This window comes from Vanessa atalanta, chromosome 25, assembly GCF_905147765.1.
Source record: "Vanessa atalanta chromosome 25, ilVanAtal1.2, whole genome shotgun sequence".
Classification (NCBI taxonomy): Eukaryota; Metazoa; Arthropoda; class Insecta; order Lepidoptera; family Nymphalidae; genus Vanessa; species Vanessa atalanta.
Window position 1 is genome coordinate 1,785,604 of NC_061895.1, and position 14,014 is coordinate 1,799,617.

General features: G+C 38.7%; 1 protein-coding gene across 8 annotated transcripts in view; it reads left to right on the plus strand.

Moving 5' to 3' along the window:
* Nucleotides 1–14,014, plus strand: part of LOC125073750 (putative mediator of RNA polymerase II transcription subunit 26) — a 38,808-nt gene that overhangs the window by 14,004 nt on the left and 10,790 nt on the right. For 5 of the 8 annotated variants that reach the window (XM_047684769.1, XM_047684768.1, XM_047684771.1 and 2 more), the window contains 12 exons: nucleotides 88–219; nucleotides 1,307–1,456; nucleotides 2,357–2,462; nucleotides 3,206–3,308; nucleotides 3,962–4,064; nucleotides 4,372–4,544; nucleotides 5,536–5,646; nucleotides 6,129–6,238; nucleotides 6,968–7,125; nucleotides 9,030–9,118; nucleotides 9,235–9,378; nucleotides 10,926–11,090. In XM_047684769.1, the coding sequence (XP_047540725.1) occupies nucleotides 88–219; nucleotides 1,307–1,456; nucleotides 2,357–2,462; nucleotides 3,206–3,308; nucleotides 3,962–4,064; nucleotides 4,372–4,544; nucleotides 5,536–5,646; nucleotides 6,129–6,238; nucleotides 6,968–7,125; nucleotides 9,030–9,118; nucleotides 9,235–9,378; nucleotides 10,926–11,090 (1,544 nt within the window). The other 3 variants (XM_047684773.1, XM_047684775.1, XM_047684774.1) reach the window with 3 other exon arrangements.

Sequence of the window (14,014 nt, forward strand, 5' to 3'; positions counted from 1 at the left end):
GAATGTCTCTTATAAAGTCATTAGTTTGTAAATTTTGAATTTTAAGTTATCTAAAGTGGCAAGTGTGTGTATGTGTGTGTGTCTTAGGTGGTGGTGGGGGGCGAGGTGGGCGTGATGAAGACGCCGGTGCTGGGCCCGCGGCCCTACAACGCGCTGGCCATCATCCACACCCAGCAGAGCAACACCTTCGATATGCTCAACTCGCTCACCACCAGTGTGGTATGTATGAACTTATGTACATATATAAATAATCTAAAGAGTTTTTTATACGATCCGTTGATGTTGTTGCTACCAGTTATCCAAGTATGTTTAGTTAGTGACTATTTGTAGCTCTGCGTAGCCCAAATCCTTCCTAGGGGTTCAAGCTTTGTTTCGTACCAAATTACATCAAAATCGGTCCAGTGGTTTGGCCGCGTAAGAGTAACAGATAGACAGACAGATAGAAGGAGTTACTTATTATATTGGTATAAATAATCTATACCCAATTTTTATTTTATCTTTTGGATACGTATTTATAATATTGGTGTAGATAATCTATAGCCATTTTTTTATTTTTATCCATGGGATATCCTCATGGGTACCCTCCATATCGGATGACGCGACGGTGGGTTATGTCAGACTCTTACCGACTACTGTTCCTGCGGTCTGCATTAGGTAGAACGTCACCACCAGTGGCTCTTCTTTGTCGAACCCTTCTATTGAAAATCTTTCTCGACCTAGGGGACCGTATACTTTAGGCAAGGCACTCCCCCTTTTACATTGCCCGGAGATTCTTATACAGGCAGTTAATTTGCGTTGCGACGCCGTCTGTATCCCAGATAGTCTATAACCTAATTCAACCACGAGATCTGTAAAGTTAAATAAACAAATTCGACATCGAATTGATGCGATATCATTGGTCGAGATCTTGAATAATCTATGACGTTCATTATGGATTTGGGAAAAATGATGTTTGGAATTAAGTCGAAGTTGTTATCGGAACTTCAAAAAAAATTAAGTATAATTAAGTAAGTTGAGTGGAATAGTGTTTTATTATAAATAAAGTAGTTAAAATTAAACAAGAACCGTGAATTCCTTTTTCGATTAAAGTAGGCTATAACTCGAGGCATTTATGTACAATTGAAAGATACTCCGTTCGATCTTGCCTGAAAGTATCTTCTCTTATTGTTTGTCGCCAAATTTGATTATCGATTGAAGCGTTGAGCTTCAAAAGCCAGAAAGGCAACCAAATTATACGCCTTATTCGTTTTACTTGCGATACAAAAGTTGTATTTTTGTATTGATGTATAATTCAAATTTATTCCAGGCAAGTCAACCAGTAGTGGGTGTCGCCGTTGGCGGATATCGAAGGCGTAGCTCTGGACAGGGCACCCTATGCGACCCCGAACTGGACGATAGCGGCAACAAGCTGGTGGCAAGGCTCGAAGACGACGCCTTCATCTCTGAGCAGGACTTGGTGGGTAACCATTACAACCTTCATTAAGTAATAAACGAAGATCTGATACTCTAATTGTACTAACAATTACTTGGTGGTAGGGCCTTGTGGAAGCCCACCTGGGTAGGTACCACCCACTTATCAGATATTCTACCGCCAAACAGCATTACTCAGTATTGTTGTGTTCCGGTTTGAAGAATGAGTGAGCCAGTGTAACTACAGGCACACGGGACATAACATCTTAGTTCCCAAGATTGGTGGCGCATTTGCGATGTAAGGAATGGTTAATATTTCTTAACTAATATTTATTCTTCGTAAGAAATATTTGGTAAGTAGGTTCGGTGGTCTATTTGGTAGTCCGCCTACCGATACCATAAAGAAGAAAAATTATGTTTATAAATGTATGTAATATGAATGTATATAAGTGTTAAAGCCATGTACATCAAGTCTCGTGTAATATCGTATGAACGAAAAGTAAACATCAAAAATTTAGAGTAGGCTATACAGTATGAAAAACGAGCGTATCATATTTTTTTCTTGTGATGACCTCTCCTTAGCCGTAGAGCCGTTTGAGCAACCAAATTACTCAACGATTGTCGGTAATACCGCCACTAACTCGATTTACTACCCTAGAAGAGATTTTACAGTGTCTCATGAAGATACAATTAGTCAATTTTATATCCTCGACGACACAACTCGCTTCTGGCTCGATCAAAAACGTCAGAACACGAATAACACGCAGCGCGTCAAGTTGAGCGGCTTGTGGTATCTAGCCTACTTTAATTCTGGTAGACATCGTCACGCCACACGAAGACTATAACGGAAATCCTTCAAATTCAATAATTGACTAAAATATTTCTGAGAATATAAATATATGAATAGAAATAATATGTAATGCTCTACAATGATATTTTTTTCCAGGAAGAGAATATCGAGATAGCAGCGGCCACGGAGAAGGGCGCCCCCATCATCCCGCACCCCCCCGCCGACGCCAGCGGGCAGGAGCAGCCGCAGGAGCCGCAGAACGGTGACGATTCGTTCCCGGGGAGATTTGTCATTATGACAAATCTGATATCATGTACTTGTTAGGGTTTACTAATCGGCCTTATCTATGTATAACGTATTAGTAATACAATACGTCACTAACATTTTTTAGGTCACTTTATTTAATGTGCTTTTATGGTTCTGTATACTGCTCAAATAAATTTCATGCATACTTCAATACTTACTTAGGTTATGTCTCTTTGATTGAATAGCAAATGCTTTTGGTTATTGGAATGAAAGAAAATAAAAAATAGTCCATTTATTTCCCCTTACTCATGGTTTCTCTTAATGCTCTGTGCATTTCTTTCCTCTTCAGTGTGATAGGCTGTGTTTGAAGGTTAGTTCATAAGGCTTCTTCAGGTTTAGTGGTTGGATATGTGTTAGAATTTCGACTTATTCGGCCACTGAGCCCAAAATGAATTATAAACATGAATAAGGCAAATGAGAAACTCAGTATCTTCGGTTAATATCACTCATATTTTAGAAAAAGTCTTAGAAAGTTATTCTCACTTTGTACAAAACACTGTACGCGATTTCGACTCGCTCTTGTCAGAATTAAATGCAATGTGTTGTCAAATAATGAATCATTGAAATTAGTATAATTTATTATTATTGTATTAACTACCTCAAACAGTGGCGGATTAAATTGTTGTTTATTTATATATTCATTAATAAAAAACAAATATAAACGAAGCATAATGTTATATGATGGTACGTCACTTTCAGGTTTAGTTTATGATCCTATCTACGAGCTGAACAAGCTGGAAGATAAGGACAAGGAGAAAGAGGAGGATGAGGAGGAACCCATTGGAGTGTCTCCGTGTGGCAGGTACCTCATGTCATATTACAATGTTATTCACGGCGATATACTATTTATTAATATACTATTAAACTAGTTTCAAAAAGTTATTTATAGAGAAATTTTTGTTTATGTGTCGGGATGACTTTCCTTAACTTCGTTAGGAATCGGCGCACGCGTCGAAACTTCATTTCGAGTTTTCCTCGTTAAATAACGTTAGTGTGTCATGTTTGGCTATTAATAATATTATAAGATGTTATAGTAAGATTTTATGTATTGCTTTCGAATAAATCACGATCCTTTTTATTGTATAACAATGTTATTGACCTTTAAAAATTAAGTTTCAGCTTTTTTTACCCTTTTTGATTTAGCTGTTTAATCGTATACCATAATAAGTTTTATCAAAAGTCAACCAGTGATTTTTGTGTAAAACTATTATCCTCTTATATTAACTTCTTATTAAGATTTATAGTTTATTTAAAAAAGAGCATGTAATGTGTATGTAATTACGTGCAGAGTTCATTAAAATCCGTTTAATTCAATCCATTTTCATGTGAAATGTTACGTAGAGAAATATTGTAATCGAGTGAAAACTTAATATTTTATTTGTAGTACAATTTTAAAGACGATTAATTGGTGTTTATTCTTTTATCGCCTCAAGTCCGTATTTTTGTCATGCGCAGGTTCTTTAAGTACGACAAGGAGGTGGGTCGCGGCTCGTTCAAAACGGTGTACCACGGCCTCGACACGCAAACCGGCGTCGCCGTCGCCTGGTGCGAGCTGCTGGTCAGTACAACCACATCGCGTACAGGCTATGTCTAAGTCACACTCTCATAGAGGCTCTCACAGACACATCGGATCTGTCTTATCAAGATACTTTAGATGTAGAGCGCACACTGGTTGTCACTGGCAAATGACTTGGATATAAATGTCAAGAAACATGGGAGTTATTCTTATGGATCGTACATAGACATGTACATTACGTAAAATACATCTCTATCTTTAATTAGCTTACATTGAAATTTGAAATCACATCTTATATATGTAAAATGTGCTCCAAGTGCAAACACATACACTGTATACATCTTTGTAGGAGAAAAAATTGAACAAAACGGAACGTCTCCGGTTTCGCGAAGAGGCCGACATGCTTAAGAAGCTGCAGCACCCGAACATCGTCCGCTTCTATAACTACTGGGAGGGGACCGTTGCCAAGAAGAAGAATATAGTCCTAATCACTGAGCTCATGGTCTCCGGAACACTCAAGACGTTAGTATATAAGATTATATCAAATTAATATAAAGTCAAAAGGCCAAAAGTCAAGGTCAAGGTAGAATAGGAGTTGAACTACACCTATTTAGATAATAAATATATTAATTTTACTTGGTGGTAGGGCTTTGTGTAAACCCCTCTGAGTAGGTACCACCCACTCATCAGATATTCTGCCGCCAAGCAGCAATACTTGGTAATGTTGTGTTCCGGTTTGAAGTGTAACTACAGGCACAAGGGATAACATCTTAGTTCCCAAGGTTGGTGCCGCATTGACGATGAAAGGAATAATTAAATTTTTAACAGTGCCAATGTCTATGGGTGGTGGTGACCACTTACAGCAATTGGCCCAATACCGGTTCCGGCTACCTATTACATAAAAAAAGAATGGTTCTACATATTTTAAATAATAATAATAAAGTTAGAAACGATCCTTATATTACAAGAAGCTTGTATCACATTATCATAGAGACGGTTATCATACTCCCTTCTATTAACATTTTTTAAGTTACACTTACACTACAGTTTTGGCGCCTTATGATAAAATTATGAGAGTGAGTTTTTATGATGCGCGCGCAGAGGGTGACATGTCAACTCGAGTTGTTTGTATGATGTTCCTCGCTAAAACGCTGATTAAGTGCCTCGAAATAGACAACTTTACACCTTATCGTATTTTACAATTTTATTTAAAATTGTGAATGTTTTAATTTCTGAGTGTTATAGTACTCGTGAAAGACGTAGAAATCACATTTATCATCATAATAATAATTTTATCATTAATAAGTAGATTATTATTATTTTATTGTAATTTATATTCAAGCAACTAAAAACTATTTGTAATAAGTCCGTAAAAATTATTTCACAAACGTGCACGCGCAACCTTTTTAAACAAATATTCATAACATTATAAGTTTTTTTTTTCTAATAAAATATATATTAAAGTTTACTTCGTATCTCTTATATTTTATTGTATCTAACCAATTTGTTTTAGGTATCTGCGACGTTTCAAACGTATAAACCCCAAAGTTCTTAAGTCATGGTGCCGCCAGATACTGAAGGGACTCAACTTCCTACATTCAAGAACACCGCCTATTATACATAGGTAAGAGGTCAAGGTATAACAGACTGGATTTGTTCCTTTATACCAATTATATTTAATTTAATTAATTGTTTAACTTTGCAACTGATACACAATCATGATTAACTATTTTGGCCTTCATAATATATTTTAATATCATTCAAATATTGCCGTTGATATGAATCTTTACATACATATATATATATATAAAAGCGAAATACTATTCACTGTTTAATCACGAAATCTCCGAAAGTCTAACACTTACAAACTTGAAATTTAGCAAGTAGATTTCTTGTAGGGTACAGATATCTACTAAGATTTTACGAAACACTCTTTGCAAGTTTGTGCTTTATAAATTTCTCGCGAGTAAAGCTGCAGGTTCAGCTTGTATTATATAAACGAAACTAATTTTCACGATTGTAATATTAAAATTCCATAATATATATTTTTTTTATTTTATATCTCGTATTATATATTTTAATCTTGATTATTTAATTTATTAACAGAGATCTGAAATGCGACAACATTTTCATAACGGGTACAACGGGCAGCGTTAAGATCGGCGACCTCGGTCTCGCCACACTTAAAAACAGGAGCTTCGCCAAGTCTGTTATTGGTATGTATGAATTTTTAGGTACTCGTTCATATTTTGAAATTGCAATGTTCGCAGAAAGTTTTGAACAGTCCATAATAATAGATAGATGTATCTATACTATAATGTTACTATAATCCTCTGCCCAAAGGTTGCCTGGAAGAGATCGCTGCTTAGCGATAAGGCCGCCTGTTGCACCTCATGCAACTTTTGTGTAACAAAATTGTAATTTTTAGTTTTAAGTTTGGGCGCAATAAAGAGTTAATAAATAAATAAATAATGTGACAAGTATATAGTATTATTATGCAAGTGGTAGCGCTTTGTTGTCACAACCGTATTGTCGGAATGGGATGGAACCATGTCAAAATAAAGCGAGGATGACAGTTCTTGAGCGAAGGTGCGTTTGCAAAGAAGATCTAAACAATAGTCATCTAAGTAAAGCCTAATATGATTTTAGCAGATTATGTCCGTGTACGTACACAATATGTAGGATGTTAATATACCTCTTTCTCTCTCTAAAATAATACAGCTACGAATCGAGACAACACCCCATGTTGCGAGCCGACGCCTGCGTGCCGCCCGCGCGGGTTCGCTCCCCGAAGGTCTCGTCCCATTCTGATCGCGCTATTATACATCATGTAACATGCAATCGCATTAGATAAAACGGGATCACGATAACATGTAAAATACTTTACCACTAATTATTTCTAAAACTTAGTGTCTTAGTGAAATACACGTTACGTTTGGTCACAGGCACGCCGGAGTTCATGGCGCCGGAGATGTACGAGGAGCACTACGACGAGTCCGTGGACGTGTACGCGTTCGGCATGTGCATGTTGGAAATGGCGACCGGCGAGTACCCCTACAGCGAGTGCAGCGGGCCCGCGCAGATATACAAGAAGGTGGTCTCGGTGAGTGGGCGGTGTACATGTGCATGTGCATGTTGGAGATGGCGACCGGCGAGTACCCCTACAGCGAGTGCAGCGGGCCCGCGCAGATATACAAGAAGGTGGTCTCGGTGAGTGGGCGGTGTACATGTGCATGTGCATGTTGGAGATGGCGACCGGCGAGTACCCCTACAGCGAGTGCAGCGGGCCCGCGCAGATATACAAGAAGGTGGTCTCGGTGAGTGGGCGGTGTACATGTGCATGTGCATGTTGGAGATGGCGACCGGCGAGTACCCCTACAGCGAGTGCAGCGGGCCCGCGCAGATATACAAGAAGGTGGTCTCGGTGAGTGGGCGGTGTACATGTGCATGTGCATGTTGGAGATGGCGACCGGCGAGTACCCCTACAGCGAGTGCAGCGGGCCCGCGCAGATATACAAGAAGGTGGTCTCGGTGAGTGGGCGGTGTACATGTGCATGTGCATGTTGGAGATGGCGACCGGCGAGTACCCCTACAGCGAGTGCAGCGGGCCCGCGCAGATATACAAGAAGGTGGTCTCGGTGAGTGGGCGGTGTACATGTGCATGTGCATGTTGGAGATGGCGACCGGCGAGTACCCCTACAGCGAGTGCAGCGGGCCCGCGCAGATATACAAGAAGGTGGTCTCGGTGAGTGGGCGGTGTACATGTGCATGTGCATGTTGGAGATGGCGACCGGCGAGTACCCCTACAGCGAGTGCAGCGGGCCCGCGCAGATATACAAGAAGGTGGTCTCGGTGAGTGGGCGGTGTACATGTGCATGTGCATGTTGGAGATGGCGACCGGCGAGTACCCCTACAGCGAGTGCAGCGGGCCCGCGCAGATATACAAGAAGGTGGTCTCGGTGAGTGGGCGGTGTACATGTGCATGTGCATGTTGGAGATGGCGACCGGCGAGTACCCCTACAGCGAGTGCAGCGGGCCCGCGCAGATATACAAGAAGGTGGTCTCGGTGAGTGGGCGGTGTACATGTGCATGTGCATGTTGGAGATGGCGACCGGCGAGTACCCCTACAGCGAGTGCAGCGGGCCCGCGCAGATATACAAGAAGGTGGTCTCGGTGAGTGGGCGGTGTACATGTGCATGTGAATGTTGGAGATGGCGACCGGCGAGTACCCCTACAGCGAGTGCAGCGGGCCCGCGCAGATATACAAGAAGGTGGTCTCGGTGAGTGGGCGGTGTACATGTGCATGTGCATGTTGGAGATGGCGACCGGCGAGTACCCCTACAGCGAGTGCAGCGGGCCCGCGCAGATATACAAGAAGGTGGTCTCGGTGAGTGGGCGGTGTACATGTGCATGTGCATGTTGGAGATGGCGACCGGCGAGTACCCCTACAGCGAGTGCAGCGGGCCCGCGCAGATATACAAGAAGGTGGTCTCGGTGAGTGGGCGGTGTACATGTGCATGTGCATGTTGGAGATGGCGACCGGCGAGTACCCCTACAGCGAGTGCAGCGGGCCCGCGCAGATATACAAGAAGGTGGTCTCGGTGAGTGGGCGGTGTACATGTGCATGTGCATGTTGGAGATGGCGACCGGCGAGTACCCCTACAGCGAGTGCAGCGGGCCCGCGCAGATATACAAGAAGGTGGTCTCGGTGAGTGGGCGGTGTACATGTGCATGTGCATGTTGGAGATGGTGACCGGCGAGTACCCCTACAGCGAGTGCAGCGGGCCCGCGCAGATATACAAGAAGGTGGTCTCGGTGAGTGGGCGGTGTACATGTGCATGTGCATGTTGAGATGGCGACCGGCGAGTACCCCTACAGCGAGTGTTTCTTAACTTAAATAATAATCTGCCGTGACTAGGAATAATAACTTTTGGTAGAATTTTTTTTATATTTCATTTTGCATCGGTATGTCAATAGAATAATATTAATTTCCTATTTTATTTTTAGGGTGTTAAGCCTCAAAGCTTAGAGAAAGTCACAATACCGGAAGTGAAGGACATCATCGAGTCGTGTATTAAACCTAACAAAGCCGACAGGTATAATACGTATTTTTAATAAAAACCTCTATTTATATAAACTTGATAAGAAATCCAACACAAATGACTCGCATTGATTTAATTGCCTTATCTGTTAAATTTAAAACACCATTCAGGCCCAAAGTGAAAGATCTGCTTAACCACGAGTTCTTCGGCGAGGACATCGGACTCCGGCTAGAGATCGTGGGGCGAGATCTCGTCACATCATCAGACATCACCAAGATACAGTTCCGGTTGAAGATCATCGATCCAAAGAAACGGTAATACTTACGAATAAATCTTAAAAAATCGCCTCTGTACGGGTAGAGTGTAATATAGAAGATCAAACGCTTTGAGCAAAAATTTTGATTGCCCGGACTCAATCGAAGCTTAGGAGCCACTACCACTAGGGTTTTGTGCGAGCCCGTCTGGGTAGGTTAGGTTAGGTTAGACTCATCACGTATTTCTATAGCCAAGCAGCAATCATTTGTATTGTTGTGTTCCGACTTGTTGTTAACTAGTGTAACTACAGGCAAATAATATCGCATAAGGTTGGTGGCGCATTAGCGATGTAAGGAATGGTTAATATTTCTTACAGCGCCATTGTCTATTAATGGTGGTGACTGCTTACCATCATGACGCCCATTTGCCCGTCCTCCTGCCTATATCATAAAAAAAGGAACGCATAGAGCAACAAACAAACATTCATTTTTATATATTTAGATTGTCAAGGTTTTTTGTTTAATAGTCAGTTTATTCAAGTTTTTTAAATGTAGTTATATTTATCATAGAGTGTGAAACCACAATCGTTGCTATGTGATCGCAGGAATCGCGTCGATGACGTAATTGATAACATTCAATACACTTTGAATGAATATTAGGTTCATTACAATTTTATTATTATAATGTGTTCATTATCATATCCACTATTCAATTTACGATAGTATTGATTTGCGTATCATCTATACTAATACTAGATGACCCTGCCGCTTTACCCGCGCGAAATTTATAAAGGAGTTTAGAATTATATTTAGGAGTGGAGATACGTAAAGTCCGTAAATTGTTAGCGGATTTCTACACCCTATAAGGAACCTGCCAAATTTCAAGTCTGTAGGTGTTATAGCTTCTGAAATGTCGTGATTAATCAGTGTGTGGTGGTATATTGCATTTATATATATATAGATTATGAAAAGGTAAAATGTGTTTATTTGTATGTAGGAGGTAGTCTCTGCCACTAATGTTTTTAATTTCATTGGTAGAAGGCCACATTATTCCCGAGTGCCATAGGGTGTATTTATATTTATATAATACTAGTTGTCGCCCGCGGCTTAGCTCGCGTCTAAGGGGTTGGTTGTCATGCGTTAGACAAAAAAATTTTGCCTATGTCCTACCTTGGAGTTCGAGTATGCTCCATACCAAATTTCGACAAATTCGGTTCATTGGTTTGGCAGTGAAAAAGCGACATACAGACAGACAGATTTATAAGATTAGTATAGATTCTACTTTTTATAAATAAACAGCGCCCGTGCGAAACCGGGCCAGGTCGCTAGTATATTAGTAACATTTGTATAAGTACGTTGAAATGATAAATTTCAAAAAACTTAAGTGACTGCTATAATTAATTATGATCTATTAAGAATTTATGATTTTACAATAAATTATCGTTTAATACATATCTTAAGGATAAACGTAAATATAGGACTAAAGGTTAATTAGCAGGACAAGGAAATAAGATTTATAATAATCGTCATAATTCTCATGACTCATATTGAAGCCAGCCATTGCTAATATAAAATATATATATTAAAAAGGCATCCGTTCGATGCAGGTCGTACACACACAAGGAGAACGAAGCGATCCAGTTCGAGTTCGACATGCAGCACGACGACTGCGAGGAGGTCGCCAAGGACATGGCCAAGGCCGGCCTCATCATGGAGGAGGACGCCAGGATCGTCTTCAAACTCCTCAAGTCGCAGCTCATCAGCCTCAACCGGTCAGTCTAATGCGATAACTATACCGTAGTGTTTAACTATCGGTCGTTACTGATAATACAAGCTCTGATGTTTACGGACGAAGGCGAAGTGCATAATATCGATGTAGACAAGAAAATAACCTCGTCTCACTAAAAAGTATATACATACATATAAATATTTTAAATACTCTTATATATATGTATATAACTTATTAACTGAGCTCAAACATGATATCTCTGATGTAAGTTGGTGCGGTGAGGTATCCTTTCAGGTGCAAGCTGCAGCATCAGGCCTGGTTACTCATTTTACTGTAATATAATTGATGCCTTTGATAAGACCAGTTGAAGTTACTCAAATCCCTTAAAAACTAGGAAAGTGGTAATGTTTTTATACATCTGAATAGATTTTCTGTAATCATAACTAAGAAGGCATAGCTAGTCAAAAACATTCATCCGCTTAGGAGTTGAGATGCCACACATTGATACACAGATACGCTCCACTCTCCTTTTTGCCTCAGGGCTTATAATTTGTTAATTCGTCTGTCTTAGTAATATAGTAAAAAATCACGAGCGATTCTGTTCGCGAAATTAGATCTACAAAATAATGAATACATAATAATTCTCGTGTTATGAACTTTTAAAGGCTCAAGGTCGTTCATACATAAATTATAAATTTTTATCATTTCAAAATTGTATTACGTAAAAGATAAAACAAATTCGTTCATAATAAATAGCATAATATTTCATGTATTGCACATATTTTGATTTTAATGAAGCAAAGCAATATACAACAACAAAATGAAAACTTTTATATTTCGCTGTCGAATGATTGTTATATAAGAGGAGCTATTTAAAACAAAGATAAGAAATCAGCAATGGATCTCATTGTATTCATGACTCCGATACAACGATGGTAAATTGTATATTCATCGTAGACGGATGTCGGCACATAGAATGTAGATTATATGTCGCGACCCTGAATTCGTATTTCTAATCGTGTCTGTACTTGTAAAACGTAACTTGGAAGGTTTTATACAGTCCAAATGTTTTTAAGTATTAAAAGTTAAAATTATTTTAACCTTGTATTGTGATTGTATCACATAAGTCGCGGCTAATGTTAGTCTTGTTAGAGGTTCTTCCTTTTCACACAGTATCAGAGCAATTGGTTGACGGGATTTATCATAATTATAGAGATAGTTTATCGGTTACTTTTTACAATGCAGCAATACCTTTTAAAATTGCATATATACATATATATATATATATATTTATTTTTCGTTTTCGTGATAAGTCACAGACAATCAGCTAAACTCATTACTTTTCTCGGCTATGCCGTGTCGGTTAACGAAAACAAAGCAGACATCAATGTTTAGTCATTCTCGCATAACGTCAGCATAATTGAAATGCTTATTTTGACGCTTCATTGCGCGTAATTAATTGCACTGACGCGATAACTGCAGTACATGATGTGTACCGGAGATTTGCACAACGGATTTGGTGGTAAATTGGCGTTATTCTATCGTAAAAACATGCTCTCTGAGAGGTTAATCTCGACAGTTTTTATATGTCATGTATCGCTACGGCGTGATTATAGATTCTTGGCATCGTATGGTAGTGTTGTGCATCACACGTGTGTCGTTATTTTTATGTGGCAGTGACGAGTGTTTATGTTGACATTTCATTACGGTGCTATTGCTGTCATCGACATTTACATATAATTAATTCGTAAACACTGAGATTTTACGTTTATTTTTTATTATACAAGGACGAGTTTGAATGGAACCGTTCTTATATGCTTTATAAAAAATAATAAAAAATAACGTCGATGAGTTCCGATCCAACGCGATACTGGTTTTTATTTAGTTGTTTTAAAATATATAGTCGATGTGGCATAAATAAGATCGATCATCGGTCGTTATCCTCTTTTATTTTTTATTGTTCCGCGTACTAATATCCAGTTAAACAAAAAATGTAACGTTTTGTTGAACGTACTTTCTGTAACATCACAGAATCAAAATGTAATATTCTGTGATGCGTGGTTATTATCAAACTTAGCCTTATAAAGAACCGATAATGATATAAGGTCTTTGTACCTATATGCTATCGATTTCTAAACTTAACCGTATCGCGTGCTTCAAACACTAGTTTCTTGCGACTTTCTCATTGTTCTTGATTTTTCTTGAATTTTCATATATCTATGAAGCAGAAAAATCTTATAATTATATAGTTTTATACAGATTTAATTTAGTGTTAAATTTGATTTAATTCATATGGTTTGTGTTCTGATTTTAAGGTTTATTTATTTGAAACCGATTGTAAAATTTTAAAAGTAAAAAATGTAGTTATTTTGCCTATTCAATTATTTTGTCTTTCCCGTCACTAGTATTGCATAGACATTGTCGTAACGAATTAAAGATAAAATTAATAAAGGCTTTCTTTAAATTTTAATATTATTAAATATCCAATATTTAAAATATATCCTAAGGTCGAGATTTCTTTAAACGTCTGGTTGTTTCTCAATATACTTAACGTAGTCATGGCAACCCTAACAACGACTTGCACTCGCTGAATTCCATCAGTTACGCGACCTCGCGTGCTCCGAATCGTTGTGAAATGAAAATATATTTTTATCCGTAATTTATTTACGTTTATTTACATAAACAAAATTTATTATATAAAAGTTTTCTGTGATATAAAATCAAAGTATGCGGTATAGTAATATACAAAATTAAGCACAAAGATTATTTTTCGAAAAGTCTTCTTATATAATTAGTTTGATTATTTGGTTCTAGACATAGACACCTTTTATTTAAAATAGTACAATGTCAAGGACGAGATCTCATTTGGTTTTAATATTTAGGTAAAATAATTTTGGAAATATGATGGATTGTTATTATTATCTGAAATATATGATATTTTTTTATTGACTTTCGTTTAGTTTATTT